This window comes from Osmia bicornis, chromosome 11, assembly GCF_907164935.1.
Source record: "Osmia bicornis bicornis chromosome 11, iOsmBic2.1, whole genome shotgun sequence".
NCBI classification, from domain to species: domain Eukaryota; kingdom Metazoa; phylum Arthropoda; class Insecta; order Hymenoptera; family Megachilidae; genus Osmia; species Osmia bicornis.
The window spans coordinates 6,686,445-6,702,197 of record NC_060226.1 but is presented as its reverse complement, the minus strand read 5'-3'; the positions used below and the strand labels follow the sequence as shown (position 1 = coordinate 6,702,197).

General features: G+C 40.2%; 1 protein-coding gene across 2 annotated transcripts in view; it reads right to left on the bottom strand.

The window, feature by feature from the left end:
* Nucleotides 1–15,753, bottom strand: part of LOC114873803 — a 72,274-nt gene that overhangs the window by 5,077 nt on the left and 51,444 nt on the right. The window contains exons 10-23 of one of the 2 annotated variants that reach the window (XM_029182507.2): nucleotides 12,677–12,715; nucleotides 11,491–11,787; nucleotides 10,412–10,522; nucleotides 10,077–10,301; nucleotides 9,714–9,868; nucleotides 8,350–9,111; nucleotides 4,777–6,662; nucleotides 3,956–4,244; nucleotides 3,216–3,425; nucleotides 2,437–2,751; nucleotides 1,665–2,063; nucleotides 1,238–1,466; nucleotides 733–1,150; nucleotides 113–629 (exon numbers count right to left, since the gene is read on the bottom strand). In XM_029182507.2, the coding sequence (XP_029038340.2) occupies nucleotides 113–629; nucleotides 733–1,150; nucleotides 1,238–1,466; nucleotides 1,665–2,063; nucleotides 2,437–2,751; nucleotides 3,216–3,425; nucleotides 3,956–4,244; nucleotides 4,777–6,662; nucleotides 8,350–9,111; nucleotides 9,714–9,868; nucleotides 10,077–10,301; nucleotides 10,412–10,522; nucleotides 11,491–11,787; nucleotides 12,677–12,715 (5,852 nt within the window). Of the gene's footprint in view, nucleotides 1–112; nucleotides 630–732; nucleotides 1,151–1,237; nucleotides 1,467–1,664; nucleotides 2,064–2,436; nucleotides 2,752–3,215; nucleotides 3,426–3,955; nucleotides 4,245–4,776; nucleotides 6,663–8,349; nucleotides 9,136–9,713; nucleotides 9,869–10,076; nucleotides 10,302–10,411; nucleotides 10,523–11,490; nucleotides 11,788–12,676; nucleotides 12,716–15,753 lie in introns of both variants that reach the window. The other variant, XM_029182508.2, reaches the window with a different exon arrangement.

Below are 15,753 nucleotides of genomic sequence, written 5' to 3'. Positions count from 1 at the left end.
TCGTACAGAAATATTTCATATTAATACATTTTTTTATCTCTATTCTATGGCCGTAGAAGACACAGCCTGCTGGATCGTTCGTAAAAAATCTACTGGAAATTGAAATTCTTACCGGATACTTCAGGTTCGTCGGGCACCCAACAGTCTCTTCAGGATGATAGAACCATTTGACTTTAACGATCATGTTGGAACTGGAAGTTTCCCACATGGATTCGATGCGTCCAATGTAAGGACGATCCGGTCGGCCAGTGGATAAAAAGACAGCACTGTCGCCGATTTGGATCGTTTCGCTTCCGCGCTGGATAGCTCGGAAGAATTGCTTCTTGGCTCTACCCTTAGCACCGGGTCGTCTGTAACCTTTCCCAGCCCAGCCCCATAATTGTCTGGCTGGAAGGAACGCGGCCATTTTACTACGACTTTCCACAGACTCTTGTCGCTCCCGCATTTTTGACTTCTTGTCTGATTTCTTCGGTTTCTCGGGCTTCTCTTCGCGAACCGGTTCTTTCACCGGTTCCGGGATTATTTCTTCCTCTCTGATCGGTTCCTCCTCGACCTCCTCTTCCACCTTGGGCACTGTCTCCTTCGTCACTTCCTCCTCGCTTTTTTGACCGCAACAGCTCTCCCCGCTGCTGAAAAATGGAAAGAAAATATTGTCAGTATTAAAGTCGAGAAACACGTTTTTCAGTTCCACTCGATTAAATATCTACAGGATCGTTTAATTATGGAACAAACCTGATGTGACTTCCATCACTGTGACTACTGTGATGGCTGTGCTTATGTTTATGCTTCCTATGTTTTCTGTGCTTATGTTTCCTGTGTTCCTCGCAACACTTGTGCCTCCTGTGCTTCTTCTTCCCTTCCTGAGCCTCCTGCAACCTCTTCAACTTGTCTTTTCTTCTCTTCTTCATACGTTTCCTCTCGCGATACTCCTCTAACTCCTTGCTGTCCATTTCCTCAGACTTATGCCGTTCCAACGGCTGTGCATCGGACGATGTAACGTAACAATTCGTCGTGGACGTAACAGCAGTTACCGCGGTGTTTGTATTCGACGGAACAACCGACTGACTATTCGTCGAACGTTTGTCTTCCGTCGAGACTGACGTTTGCCGGCGGCGTTTGCCCAGCGACAACAGCGGATTTGGGTCGTACTCTGTACAATTTCAAAGAGAATTAATATAATTAACTCAAAGCGTTAATTATTTCGTTATTTGTGCTTCAGGAAAACAAGGAAACGTACCAACGACAGGGTAATCAGGTTGTAACAACCTGATATCATCCAAAGCGATTCTTCCACTGTCCCCATCGTCGAATTCAACGCTGACAAATTTCTCGTCAAGTTCTGGATCTGGTTCTGAAGGTTCAACAGAGGTACCTGGATACAAGCATCGATACTGTTGGCTCCAATATGCGCACAGTCTGGTACCAGGCGGTAATTCCTTCGTCGAGCTTGGACAAACTTCTACTATCTGTGGAAATGAAAATTACAAGTCAGAAACCTCTCTCTCTTTTCTTCTTCGATAACACTTATTTATTTAAATACTCTGTAAGATGAATTTATGACTTAGGACTGGAGAATTTTTGGATGAATCTGTTAGTTACGACAACTCGGTTTAACGACGTCCGAATAATTTTGCAACGTATCGTGTAAATCAACATTAATTTACCGCATCTCGTAGGATCTCCTCTCTGGAATGGATGTGAGGTCTGTTGCCACGTTCCCCGTCCAATGTGATGGCATAAACGTCAGGCGCTTGGACGGCACTGAGCCTTCCGGCGTAAAATAGACCGCCCATCGCAGTCAAGACCCTCAGCTGGTCAATGGCCAAGTGTGCCGACGTTAATTTGCATCTGTTCACGATTTCCGTCTTCTCGGCCCTAGCCGCTTTAGCGCACTCTTGGCACTCGAGCGATTTCCTACGCTTCGACTCCTTCTTCTCCCGATCGCTCGACTTATGCCTAGACGGTGACGACGAGCTGGACTTCCGTTTCTTCTTCTTCGATTTCTCGTGCCTGATCTTCTCCGGTTCCGTCTCAACGCTCTCCGATGTGTCCACGGGAATCTCCTAATTGATCAAGAAACGCTTAATTAAAATGGCTTTTAGTTAGATCAAGAGACACTATGTTGATGATCCTTGGGACTGGTTTGTAGGAATATTATTAGATTGTTGCATATTAAATGAAGATTTCTGAGCCATAGCAAGTATCAGATGTGTTAGTACTTTTGAGGGGTCACTGACGACTGACGCCTCGAATAGAATGTATGAGAATAATTAGGAAAAGTAGCGTAATAATAGAAGAAGATTCTTTGAAATGGCAACAGCAGTCCCTTCGATACAACGCTCAGGAGAATCTACTCGTACGAAATGACGATGCACTGTATAAGTTGTCATAATAACGAGATCAAGATTAGTACCGAGGAAGATTAGCACTAATTACCTGTACAGGTTCCTGTACGGTAAATTCTGGTATCGGAGTTTCGGCAACACTGCTCGATTCATCGTCCTCCCAGGTTTTCACCTTTGCCTCCGCCTTCAGCTTCGGCTTCATCTTACTCTGTTTCTCCAACTTCACCTCTTGGCTCAACTTCGCTTTTTCCGCGATGATCGAACTGATCACGTTCTTATTATGCAACGGCGTCTGTTTGGCGGGTTTGGGCTTTGATTTCGCGGATTTGTGACTCTTGGAGGAAGATCTCATGGAGGATAGCCCGGACTTGAAGGGCAGCGGAGTATACCCAGTTTTACCCACGTACTATTTACAAACATAACATTACAATTAATAATAATGTTACATGGTAAATGTACCGTAAAGGTAATCGTTGTATTTCTTTACGTAAACTGATTTACTTTTCACGGTATCGGGGTACAATGTTAGAAAAATCAACAATTCGTAATCAATTCCCTCGCTGTATCTCAAAAGTGAAAGAATTTTAGAATTGTTTGGCCACGATGAGATTCTTGGGATACTTTGTATCTGACGGAAATGGGCAGCAAAAGTTCATGAAAATTCATTAATATTTATTTAGAATTAAAAAGTAGACAAACCCTTCGACCCAAATTTATAAGGATTGCTCTCGTCTCTTCGGTACAGACGATTGCCAATGAAAAATGACTATGCGTGGAATATTTTTGTCGAGTTACAAATTATACGAAAATTGGATAAAAATTAAGGGTGTGTTAATTGGACGATGGCCCGTTGTTAGTAAAATTACTCACTTTCGCCTGAAGGTGTCTATTTTTCGACGACAACAAATAGCCAACGAGAGAACTTTTGCTTTTAGGTTTCTTCGCGACTATCGTTTCCGTCAGATGTCTGACACTTCCTGACGTACACATCAACTTCCTGGGTCGACCGACCTTCCGTTTCTTCGAAGCGGAACTTGAACTTGCAACCGTAGGTGCTGGTGACGATGTATCGTATCCCATCTATGAACATTCCAATATGATCTATGAAGATTTTTATTTAACCCTTTTCCTGCTATACTGGAGTACCAGGAACCCCGATCAAATTTTCAAGATTCGCTACTGTTCAGGGACGAACGCGGAAGTCTCGTTTCAAGGAGACGAAATATACTTTTAAATCTTCCTCTGCCTAATTCGAAATTTGTTTAAGGCATAATGTTAAAAAAATCTATACTTCGTGAGATATTTTAAGTTTGAAAGAGAGAGAGAGATACCTCGTAAGTGAAATTTGAAATATCTTACGAATTGTTGATTTTTTTGACATTGACTACCGCGATATATTGTTGCAAGAGTCGAAGCCTCCAGGTATGCCACGTTGTCTCCATTTCTGTAAGTGGTTCACTCATTTAACTTGGGACAGATTTGGAATTCTGGATGAGACTCTTATTTTTTGGAAAGAAAGAACTGATTCTGATTTTCTTTCTGGTTCTTTCGATTGTGTCTTGGCTGGCACAGTTTTTAATTAAATTCAAGGATCGGAATATTAAACTCACCCCTCCAGAACTCTTTTCATCGTCGTCCTGCGACGCTTTGCTCGATGGTAAGACGGTGATAGGCGAAGCCACCGGTGGAACTGGGATTGGAATGCTCGGTATACTGTCCAATAGTTTAATATGACTTCTCGGTTCACCCAGTTTCACCAAGTTCACGTTACACCTTGGCATAGCCAGTACAGCCGAGGTCATTGGCGGTGAAGTTCCATCCGGAGACTGCACTGGAGATTTGTGCGGAGAAGACATTGCCTCCAACATTGGCGGTGATGCGAGAGGGCCGTGATCAGAGCTGCAAATATTTTTCAATAAATATTCATTTTTCCTTGAAAGTTTTCTTCAACAAATTCACAGCGGATGATATACAATAGCGGATACCGACGTACAATTACCGAATCTTAATACAATGGAGAACTTGTGTAAGATTGTTAAACGGAATATGCGGAATTATGAAATAAATGATACATTAATACGAATGCATATCTAAGAATTTAATTTTGCGATATAAATGCGAATACCAAAGACACGACGTGATTTTAAGCATGTCTCTAAAGTGTGAGCTGTAGTGCGAATCAATCTTAACACATTGACTGTCGCGGTGATAATGATCTTTATAAAATATATTAATTTTCAAAATTCAAGCTAGTAGATTTTCAAAGTAAAATGTAAATTTGACTTCCTATTCAGACCCCCGCAACATTCAATGTATCAAGTACCCCTATGGTATAATTTTAATAAAACAGCGACTTGTCAGGACTCGTATTTACTCACCTCCACCATTACCAGCAAGCCAAGCCGATGGTATAAAAATATTGAAAATTTACCTCGAAGAATGGCTTTTCTTCCTAGGTCTACCAGGACTCTTCTTCTCGTCCTTTTTCGGCGTCAGTTTGGACAGTTCTCTTTGTTTCTCCCTGTATTGCCTCTGAATATCAGCCAACCGCACTCTCATATCCAGTTCCATGGCGTCCATGTTCGGCCAGTCTGCATCGTCGTCGATGTGACCTTTTCTAGCGATGAATTTCTTCGCGACCAATTTAGCCTGCAGGTTGCTATAATCGTGGCAGTCGCGATGGTCACCAACGGAAAGTCTTCTCTCAATACCTTCGCGACCTTCCTCGGTCATCTCAGACATTTTCTCGCAATACATATCAGCATCGGAATAGTCGTTATCGTCCATGGATTCTTTTTCACTATACGCGCCATTGTTCGTTGGATACTGTTGAAAACCTTCCATTTTCTCGTAATCTGAGTTCTTGTAAGGATCGTTGTTCGCCACGTCAGTGTTGTTCAATAATAGAACTGGATCACCTTCCACCCTGTATCGTTCGCAGAACTCCAAGCCCCTCCTTGTCTTCTCCTTCATCCTAAACACCGTACCTTTATCATTGTCAGCCTTTCGACAAGATTCTTCCTCCTCGAATTCGTTCGTCTTGAACTTCTTCGCGCCTTCGTAATCCTCCTCCTCGGCGTATTTCCTCTTCTCCGACATCTTTTCCTGCCTATCCGGCATCGCAGCCCTGCCCAAGTTCAGCAACAACCTTCCGGCATGAGATATTTCCTCGGAACTGTCCAGATTCAACTTCCGCGGAACCTTGTCGCCCACTTCTTCCATGAACCTTTGCTCAGCTAAGGCACACAGCAGACCTAACGGGCTGTCGACGTTGTTGTTGTTGCGTTCCGTCTGTGGAGACATCAGTTTACTCTTGACGGGTGATTTCTCCAGTTCAGCCGGAACCGTGCCCTGAACTTCCGGCTTCAACTGCTCCAGTTGCTCGATGCTGTTCGACAGCAGCTCCAGACCGCTTATGTCAACCGTAGGCTTCTGTTTGGAACCGACAATGACCCTGGATTTAATGCTTTGATTATCCGCGGTTGGAACGTTCGTCTCCTTCGTTACTTCCATTTTTCTGAACTTTTTAGGCGTGACGCTGTTTGTACAGTTCATTTCGGACACCTCATAGGCATCTGGAGATGTCTTCTCTTCCTTGACGATGAGAGACTGTTTTTCTTCCGCTCCTTTCACGTTATTGTTGCCGTTTCTGGCGACGTTATTGTTGTTTAGATAACAGTCTCTAGGATAATTCAACAGCGAATCGAAAGGCTCTGTCGTGGGTGGACATTTGCGGACATCCTGCGACTTCTGAGGTGACTCTGGTTCTTTCGACGATTCCTGCTTCTCGGCTAATTGGGCATTCTCGCAGAACCTCAGCAGATGCTTCTTCAAGCCGTTCTCCAGCTTCCTTGGTATTACCTCCGGCTGTCTTCTCACGTTCTTCTCTTTAGAATCGTCCACTTTCGGCGCCGACTCCTGCAGCGCAGCGACCGCGTTCTTCTTCAGCTTCTCCACCACGTTCTCGATACCGGGATGAGACTTCTCGGCCATGTGCTTCTTCGACGATTCCAGACATCTCGGCCTCTCGGCCATCGACGCGGCCTCGCATCTGTACGAACAATCCTCGAACGCACCATCGTCGGCTTCCTGTTTAATCACCACTTGTTCCACCTGCTCGTCGCAGTCGATGCTCGGCATGTCGAACGATTTCACTGTGATCTGTGGACGCGGCAACGGTTCAGGATCAGCGTTGCAATTGACCCCGATTTTCGATTCATTGCACTCTTTTGTCTGCGCTTTAACGTTCCTTTCAAGGTCCTCTGTCGCGGTGGCTACTTGCCTATGATTATCCGTCATTTTCGCGACATCCTCGGCCTGAAAAAATGGTTTTCTTCTTCTTATTATTATCCTTTTGATTGAATTTACGATTTGTGCACTAGTGCATATTATCAACTGTTGATTCTTTCTTTGGAGTCGTCGTGTGACAATTGGTTTTGAATTAGTCGTTTGGTAGATTAATTAGAATTGTTTGCTTGCAAGCTCGTTTCTGGAGGAACTAGCACAATTTTACTTCTCTCCCACGTGTGGTATATTCAAGTCTTTTGTTAATATCTTCATTTTTTTTTTTTTTTTTAAATTTTCATTGCATATGTTTTACTTTTTTTTTTTTTACGTAGCTGTTGAAAATACCTAATGTAAAAATACGTACACCATCGGCCATAAGTATTTGGACACTTGCAACTAACATGAAATGTATGAACTGTCGAATGATTATACTTCTACTGTTATATTATATTATGCACACCTTTTAGTTTTGATATATTTTTATGTAAATATGTAGATGAATTAATAATTTAATTGTAAATGCAGACCAAGTATATTTCAGACCTTTTAAACGTTTCGAATGTACGACATTTGGAATGTAGCAAGGACTGTAAAAACTTTATCTCAAATTTTTATGTATGTTAAGCTTATCTAACAAGGAAGGGTCACGAACGGTCCTATTTGGATGAAGCTTTATAGGCTTGTAGAACAGCCAAAAATAACGCGTATATATTTCTTTATTTGCAATAACTCAAGTTTAAAGGGGTATCCTTATTTGAATTATCATTTTTGAGGATTTATTTAACATTGATTTATTTGACATTATGTATTTATAGTCAGACATATTTAAAGTAATAACCAGAATTTTTATGAGTATTTTTATTGAAATTTATAGAGACATCGACTAGAATGTTAAAAACAGCAAACGTGAACTTTACGTTTTCAATTTCAATGATTATTATTATTACACAGAGATAATTATAAGGAGTTAAACTATACAACAGTATGATTTTGAATTCTTCTTTAATAAATCTATAATTTTATTTTAAATTAATCTCAAACTCTACAGGTATCCAAACACTAATGGCCAGTGGTGTATTAAAGCTGAAGCATTGTGACTCTTCTTTTCTTTTTCTCTTTACTGTAAAATTCGCACTTTTCTCTCACCGATAAACATAACAAGTTTTAATTGTTACATTCTCTTTTACTTTTTTAGACAGTTTAAATACACAATAGTCTGTTTCTGTAAGAAATGAAAAATCGATACGTTGATACTTTGAAATAAATAGACTCTCTTGAAATAAACAAAACTTTAAGGCAACAATTTTTAAATGTAGCTATTTAAACCGTAGTTACTATTTGTTAAAAATATAATGAGAGAGTATGCGATGAAATTTTTGTAACCAGCTGAAAATATAAAACTACTTAGTTAAATTATGCAATTGGAATAAGTTCTAACTTCTGTTTCGTTAAAAATATAATTATCGTACCATTAACAGATGTTAGAGCTCATTCTAAGAGTATAAACATTTAACTGCACCAATTTATACAAATTCAGACACTTAAACATCCATGAATTTTAAATTAACATTAAAACCCATAGAGGCTTATGGAAACCTCATTTGGCAAAAGAAGAAAAAAAATATCGATCACTTTACCTTGACACGATAATAATTAATATACGCATGTATGAAATTAAAGCGGAAGGAGAAAGAAAATATATTCACTAGATGCTTACCTCGTAATTCTCCTTAGGATCAGTCTCTCTATCCCGTTCTCTCTCGGCGAACTCCGCAGCATAGTACCTCTTCCTGTCCTTTTGCCGATCCACGGAATGATCCCTGAAAGGATTCCTCCTTCTTCCAAAGAACTCTAAATTCTCATGAAAACTATCACAATTTTCCTCGGTAATTTCGATGATCCTTGGCCCGCTCTTCAGGTCTCTGCGCGACATTCTATCCTCCACGATCGCCTCGTCGTCTTCTTCATCGACGCGAGTCTTGTCGTCGTATTCCCTATCAATCTGTCTGGAGACCACGTGCTCGATCGTTCTGTCGATGGAGGTGACACTTCGGCACTCCTTCGTGATCGCGTATTTGGGACAGTCGGCCATATTGATGACCGTGTTCTCAGCTTTGTCGACCTTGCCGACAATGCTGCAGACCGCCGGGTTCACCGTGGTCGTGGTCGTGGTTATTCGTACGACATTGCAGACCTTCTCCGGCGATGCAGCGACGATCTCGAAGTTCGTTAGATTCGTCAGGTTCGTGGTGGTCGTTGTCAGATTACCGGAACCCTGTAGCTGACAGGTGCTCAGATTTTGCTCCTGTTTCACGCACGCTTCCGCTACCGTTCCAGCCTCTTGGTCCTCCGGCTCGGGCGCGTCAGTCTGGTTCGATGCGTCCTGTACGCCCACCATCGGCGCCACTTCCGGTGGCTCGATCGCGTGGATGGTCGTCACTTCGGGCGGTGGCGTCAGACAGGACACGGGAGACGTCGCCTTTAATAAGAACGAATTTCGCTGCTGCAACGCAGGATATTCGAGGATCAGGTGTCGTGGCGTGACCAAAGCTACGGCAGGTTCGACGAAGTTGGACCGTACAGATTTTCTTTTTTTTTTTCTTCTTATAAACAGTTTTATACCAAAAATTTTAAACACTTTACGAATTATCATTTTAACCGACAGTGAACATAATTACTTTGTCCAACTTGATTGAAATCTGCCGCAATGCAAGCAACAATTAATTTCTATGTCTTCTGCGAAGCCTCAAGCATAAAGAATGTATTTTATTCCAAGGACAATGATAAAATTACTCGATTTTTTTAAAGAAAAATAGAAAATAAAAATTCCAGGAAAACTCCGACGTTTTCAACGTCAAACAGGAATCACGGGTTCAACAATGAGCCGGTCAGCAATATCTATGCAGATGGCGATGCAAATGGGTTTGCGCATGATTAATACACAATATGCGATTATGCGAACGGTTAGAATGCGGCCAGGGCTTGGAATAATTAGTCTGAGTTTGCTCTTCCATTCTGTCACTAGGGACATCCTGTCCTGTTTGACAGGAGGGAAGGGAAAAGCTGGAAGAGTGAACTTACCTGTGATCTACAGTGTGTCGGTTCGGCCTGGCTGATTTGAACCAATGCTGGCGTATGGGGGTAATAGTGCAACGTCGTTACCAAGGGTGTATCCGGAACCAGGGTGCCGGTCATCGAAGTCACGGTCTGCAACGCCTTCGTTGATTCTGTCGATGCTATGGAATTTAGAATTTCAATATTATCTAAAGAATCATTTTTCTTCTTCTTCTTCTCTGTTAATATTCTCTGCTAGGGTTAAATTTGTCCAGGCCTAAAGTCCCTTTTATGTATTTCAAAAATTCCATGACATTAACTCTATCCTTTATCTCCACCTCGTATAACATTATTTAATTATTATACAAAGATCAATTAGATGATACTCACTGATTATTGTGGTAGGGCTGGCACCACAATCTGCCTCTATCTTCACGATAGGTAGGGTACTCTGCTGCTTCCTTTTACTTTCGGTAAGGACCAACCTTGCTCCACCGATGTCGCTCAACAGTTGAAGAGACGGCGGGGGTGGTGGGAGTAGAAGGGGTGGCGGTGCAACGTTCCCATTGTTATGATTCGAATAATTTGGCCACACTACAGCTTGTTGCATTTGCTCTGTCGACGAAGCATTGTAAATATTGTTTGAGATTGCGTTGCGTAATAATATAGTTGTTATTCAAGTAGCTTCTTTTTTGTAAGACGGTTTTCAATAAAGGAAGCTGTACCTGCAGCGTGAATGAGAAGAAGGTGACCCGTCGTTGGATCTCTGACCAATTGCAAACCACCTTGAAGCCCGACACCCATTTGTGGAAAACCAACTGGTTCCATCGGCATTGCTGCAACACGGTTTAATTAATCATGAAATTAAGTTGGAATGGACTTTTTTATTAACCTGCTGTAATTAAATGCCACCTTGTTGATAGTGAATCTAATTAAGCGTTAAGATTTCGATGCTTTCGATAATTTGAAATCTATCTCTCGAATACGTCGATTTTTTACAACTTAATAAAATGATTTTATTTCAAAAACTGAAGAGAAATATTATTTTTATTTGCAAATTTTTATCTTTTTTCATACTTCTTCGCAATCGTTATCGTTCCAGATTAAAACCTGCATTTTTTTTTATCAGATCTGGAACACGGGAAAGGATTTTCACGCTGACGTCTTTTCAATTGCGATCAAAAAAATTGACAGACGGTCAAAATAAACGTAGAAAAAGAACTGAATGCAGAAACTCGGTGGAAACCAGAGGAAGTTCAAATCTCGCAAAAAAAAATGAAACGAATTTACCCCAGATCCGTTTTGAATATCTTCAAAACGTTTTGAAACGAATATAAAAGCTGCAAATCTATGCAAATATTTCTTCCTATTTTGTATAATTAACGAAATATATTAAAAATTATGCCCTGCTCGAAGAACATTGAAAGCGGCTGAAAATAAAATATTTAAAGATCAATATAGTTGGAATATAAGCATGCCTTCAGATTTTACAAGTGCAGTATTTTTTTTATGGGATCACATAAAACAAGAAGTGATAGCCAGTGCGTCATCTATAAAAAAAGATATAAAAACACGAGCTTTACATGCCTCTATAACACTTCAACTGTTATGTTCCAAAAGAATATCCAAACGCCTTCTTGAACATTTATTAAAATAATTTCAATATTTCCGAAAGACGTAAGTTGAAAGAACAACCGATGATGATAGAAAAATAATTTCGGTCAATTTTTGACACAAATACCCCACGGTTGGAAGGGGGAAAAAAAAGAAGAGGGCGGAAGAGAAATAGAGAACGAAGTCTCACCTGCAGCTGCAGCTGCAGCAGCCGCGGCTGCCGCGGGGTACTGCCATAAGGTTGGCGGCCATGCGGCTGTGGCCGCAGCCGTGGCAGCGGTGGCGGCGCTCGCCGCGGCACCGATGCTGCCCAGCGTGGAATTCAGGCTGGAATTCAAGCTGGAATTCAGGCTGGAGCCAAGAGCAGCGTTCAACGAGGGCGCCAGGGCTCCCGAGGGAATGGCGAGGTGGGCCGATCGCTCCTCCCCTCCAGCTCCTCCGCAATGCACCAGGGTCGCACCGCCTACTGCCATGGCTGTGCTCGTACCTAATAACAAGGCCCAATGATATGCATTTTCTGCTTCTCTTTAACAAGAACTTGTAATCGCTTCTAGAATACAGTAAAATCTGCTTATACGCTCGAGAATTGTCCTAACCGAAAATTACAGACGAATATGTAACAGTAGATATGATAATGAATTTTGGGTGGGTAATGATTAGATGATGGCTTCCTTTCTCAAACTCTCGAAACCCTTTTAACAGTTAAAATTGTATAGTGTGCATCTATGCAAATTGCCTACGGTTAATTTAATAATAAAATAGGGATTGTGATTAACACTGAGGTACGTTCTTCTCTAAGGACCGAAAGGTGGGAAGTTATCGAGCGATGACTTAGAAGAGTAGATAAGTAGTGGGAGACTTTTCAAATGGGCGATTAATGAGAGTATTAATCATAGTGTATTGCATTAAATGAAATTACTTCGGTTTAACAAATATTACTATATGCATAGATTCACCCGGTACCATTTTTACTGCGAGCGACTGTAGCATCCCGAACGGTACCATCTCGCGAACGTATAACAAGTTCTTACTGTACCTCCGATTTCGAACTTTACCCAATAACAGTGTCAAAATAGTCCCTTATTACGTCTTAAGAGATTGGAATGAATTTTATAAGCCAAGGATCTATGTGTTGATGCAGTACACCAAAGTTGAATGGATGAAGTCTGCTTTAGATACTTTGACTATAAGGTTCAAAACGATATAGTGACACATTTGGACTATTTTAACTAATTGTAAGAACAATAAAATCAAAAAATGAACGATTCTATTGATTCCGCCATTTTATTAGAGAGGAAAACTTAATAATGATAAACAATGATTAGAAAAGGCGGTATTTCTTTTCGACGAATGATCGATAAGAAAAATGAACGTACCTGGCAAACAGCTCGTTCGCGTTGCATTGCAAGGATTAACTGAAATCTCAAAATCAAGCTTTAAACAAATGGCCAGAGCATAAATAGCTCACTAGCAGAGCCAGGTTAACTTTGATCGAAACGATCGTACGTTCCAATTACGATTCATTATTATTTTATGGAATAATTGGCGAAACTGCATCACGTGTCTATTGAAAATTTACACACATTTACTGTTTAACAATAAATTACTTTAATCCTGCAAACTATGAGCTCAACGATTTGCAACTCTCATTTAATTTCTGTAACGTAATATGAATTAAAATTTAATGCAATACAATATTTGTAGAACATTTCATGACGCTGGTGTACGTTACTATTCGAAAGGATCTGGACACTTACGCGTTCGGGGATGTTATTAAAATATTTTATAAATCTTTATTATTATTGAAGCCAATGAAAATCGTGCATGAGCAAATTTTATTCTATAGTTTTTTCTTATCTTTTTTCTTTTTTTATGCGCGAGGAAATGATATTTTCGAGAGAAGAAAACATGGAACTTTTCCTAAGAGCTAATATGTAGTATGTTTACTGCTGTCAAGCTTATTCTCATCTCTATACAAGTTGCCATTTTATCTGGCTCGTAACAATGGAGTAGTGTACCAAGTATACTATTTCAGCATTGTACTAGAGGGAATAAGTGACGGCTACGACGAAGATTCCTGTCTTCCTGTCAAATACACCGGTCCTCATCCTCATCCATCTTTGTCTACCTTTAGGGTACGTATACGAATTACAAAAACAGCGATATCCGCAATTAATACGAATAATTAACAAAAGTACCATACAGTACTGTACAAATTATACATTAAAATTTTATTAAAAAGAAAAATTAATAACTTCGGACCTCCGTTTCTACCTTGCCTATATTATCTTCTTCGAAGGAAAATATTTCTAGTCCGTGGAAGAGGATATCGTCGCGATTTTCAGTGAAAAATTATTCGCGTTCAAAGCATTCACCCATCGTCCGTTTCCTATTTCACGAGTCAGTCGCGCGAAAAACTATCGATATTCCACAGGTAGCGATTGAATATCGTCTGATAGAGAAGAAAAACAATCAAGAGAGAAACACCAGAAGCTCGATAATTACAAGAGAGCAGGTCCGATCAGGGAGAAAGACGAAACGAGAAGAGAATCTGAGAGGAAACACTGGTAGTTCAAGTCATCCGTATTCGTTATACAGTGTGTTGCATGTTTCTCGATAGATGCATAAAATGCATACGACGATCCATTGAATCTCCATCTTTAACCCTTTACATTGGTAACGATATGAATCCGGTATATTCAATAACTTTTGAAAAACACAATAAAAGAATTACAGTAGGCATGTATCTTTTTAGCGGACCATGGAGAGAATCCTAATCTTTATCGAACTGTCACCTGTTTCATAGGTGACGATAACAGATGACAAATTATTTTGTTAAGGAATAACCGAGCCAGCGAAATATCCTTAATATAATTAAAAATAAAATTACTTCCTGATGAGACTTCCGACGACTTTAGACATATCAGTGTTTGTAATAACGTTAAAAATTACCGAAAGGAAGAGGCTCATTCTAAGAAACGTTAATTAATTTATCAAGTCAAGAGTTCTTATCGGCACCTTCCTCTTTTAAGCTACCAAAGCTTCCTTTTTACACGTTTATCGCGGCTTCCTCGCCGTTATGAACAGCACCTTGTACATTATCTGTTCCACGCATATGCGTGCACCAGTTATCTTCTCGAATCATGCACCTGCTGTAAAAATGGAAGCTCTTCGCCTAAGTTTTACGGTACAACGCGCGAATCCTTCACGCAACTACGTGTCTGTATAAAAAAAATTAGATAATACACCCTGACAGATTCGAATTTAATCCGATTGTCAAACAAAAATACAAAAATTTGATGTTATCAAACTTTCCAAATTATTATGTACCGTGAATGAAATTATCGGTAAAATTAATGGAAGAAAGAGAGGAAGAGACGAGAGGAATTTAGTCGGAACGTTTCGATCGCGACGAATGGAAGGATGATCGGTTTCGTACCCTCGAACGACGGAAGAGGAATTTCCGAAGAACGCTGCCAGCCCTTCACCGACCCTCGTTAATATTCCGTCCAGATGTTTCAGATCGCTTTAAGAATGTCGATGACTGCGCCATGGGTTCAAACAACCGTATATTTGATAACATAACCACGTAAAAATACGCCACACGCATCCGAGTTGCATAATACTTGGAAAAAACTATGGTAATCCTCCGACCGTACATTTTTCTCAATGAAAGTTGGATACGAATATAAAATGATATAATGGATAATTATACACCTATACAAATGTGAAAAACGTCATTTTAACGGGCTTAGTAGTTCTAATGTTAATTAACTATTTTATAATTTGAATGTAGCAAAGAAAAACGCTTTTCCTGTTTAACTTCGAAGCAAAGTGGGAGGAAAGTGAGCGAAAGTAAGTATAATACAAAAGTAGTTATCCTCTAATTATTGTAATGAAATTGCCTAGTTGATCCAATGTCATATGCTTTCTATGAATTTCAAATGATCGATCGGAGTAACTTGTCGTAGGTCGGTTCTAAAACATCGGTGTCAATGGGAAAAGTATCGTTAGATGACGTAATGAATGCGCCTTAAGCGTGAAACAATATCGATACACGTTAGAACAGGTATGAAAAGTAATTAGCCTAGAATGAATTTTTCTTGGCGGGTTTCATATACGCGAATGTAGTTGTCCCTGAACGTTATTACGTATCAAAAGCGGATAAAAGCCACGGGGAAAAACATTCCTGACCGAGATTCTTTAATTCGGCTTACACATTGACTGAAAAGTAATGTTATTTTTAGCAACCTCAGGAATTTTAATTTATTAATGAATTTATTAATTTATCGCCATAAAAGAGAAGCGATTAAGGGATTAATTTTCCCTATAAAGTCTATTTAATATTGATGTATATCTCCACCTATATAGTCATAAAGGAAGAGAACACATTTAATTTTATAATTCGTAGATTTCACGGTATGTCATTGTATGAGAAAATAATAACGAAAAT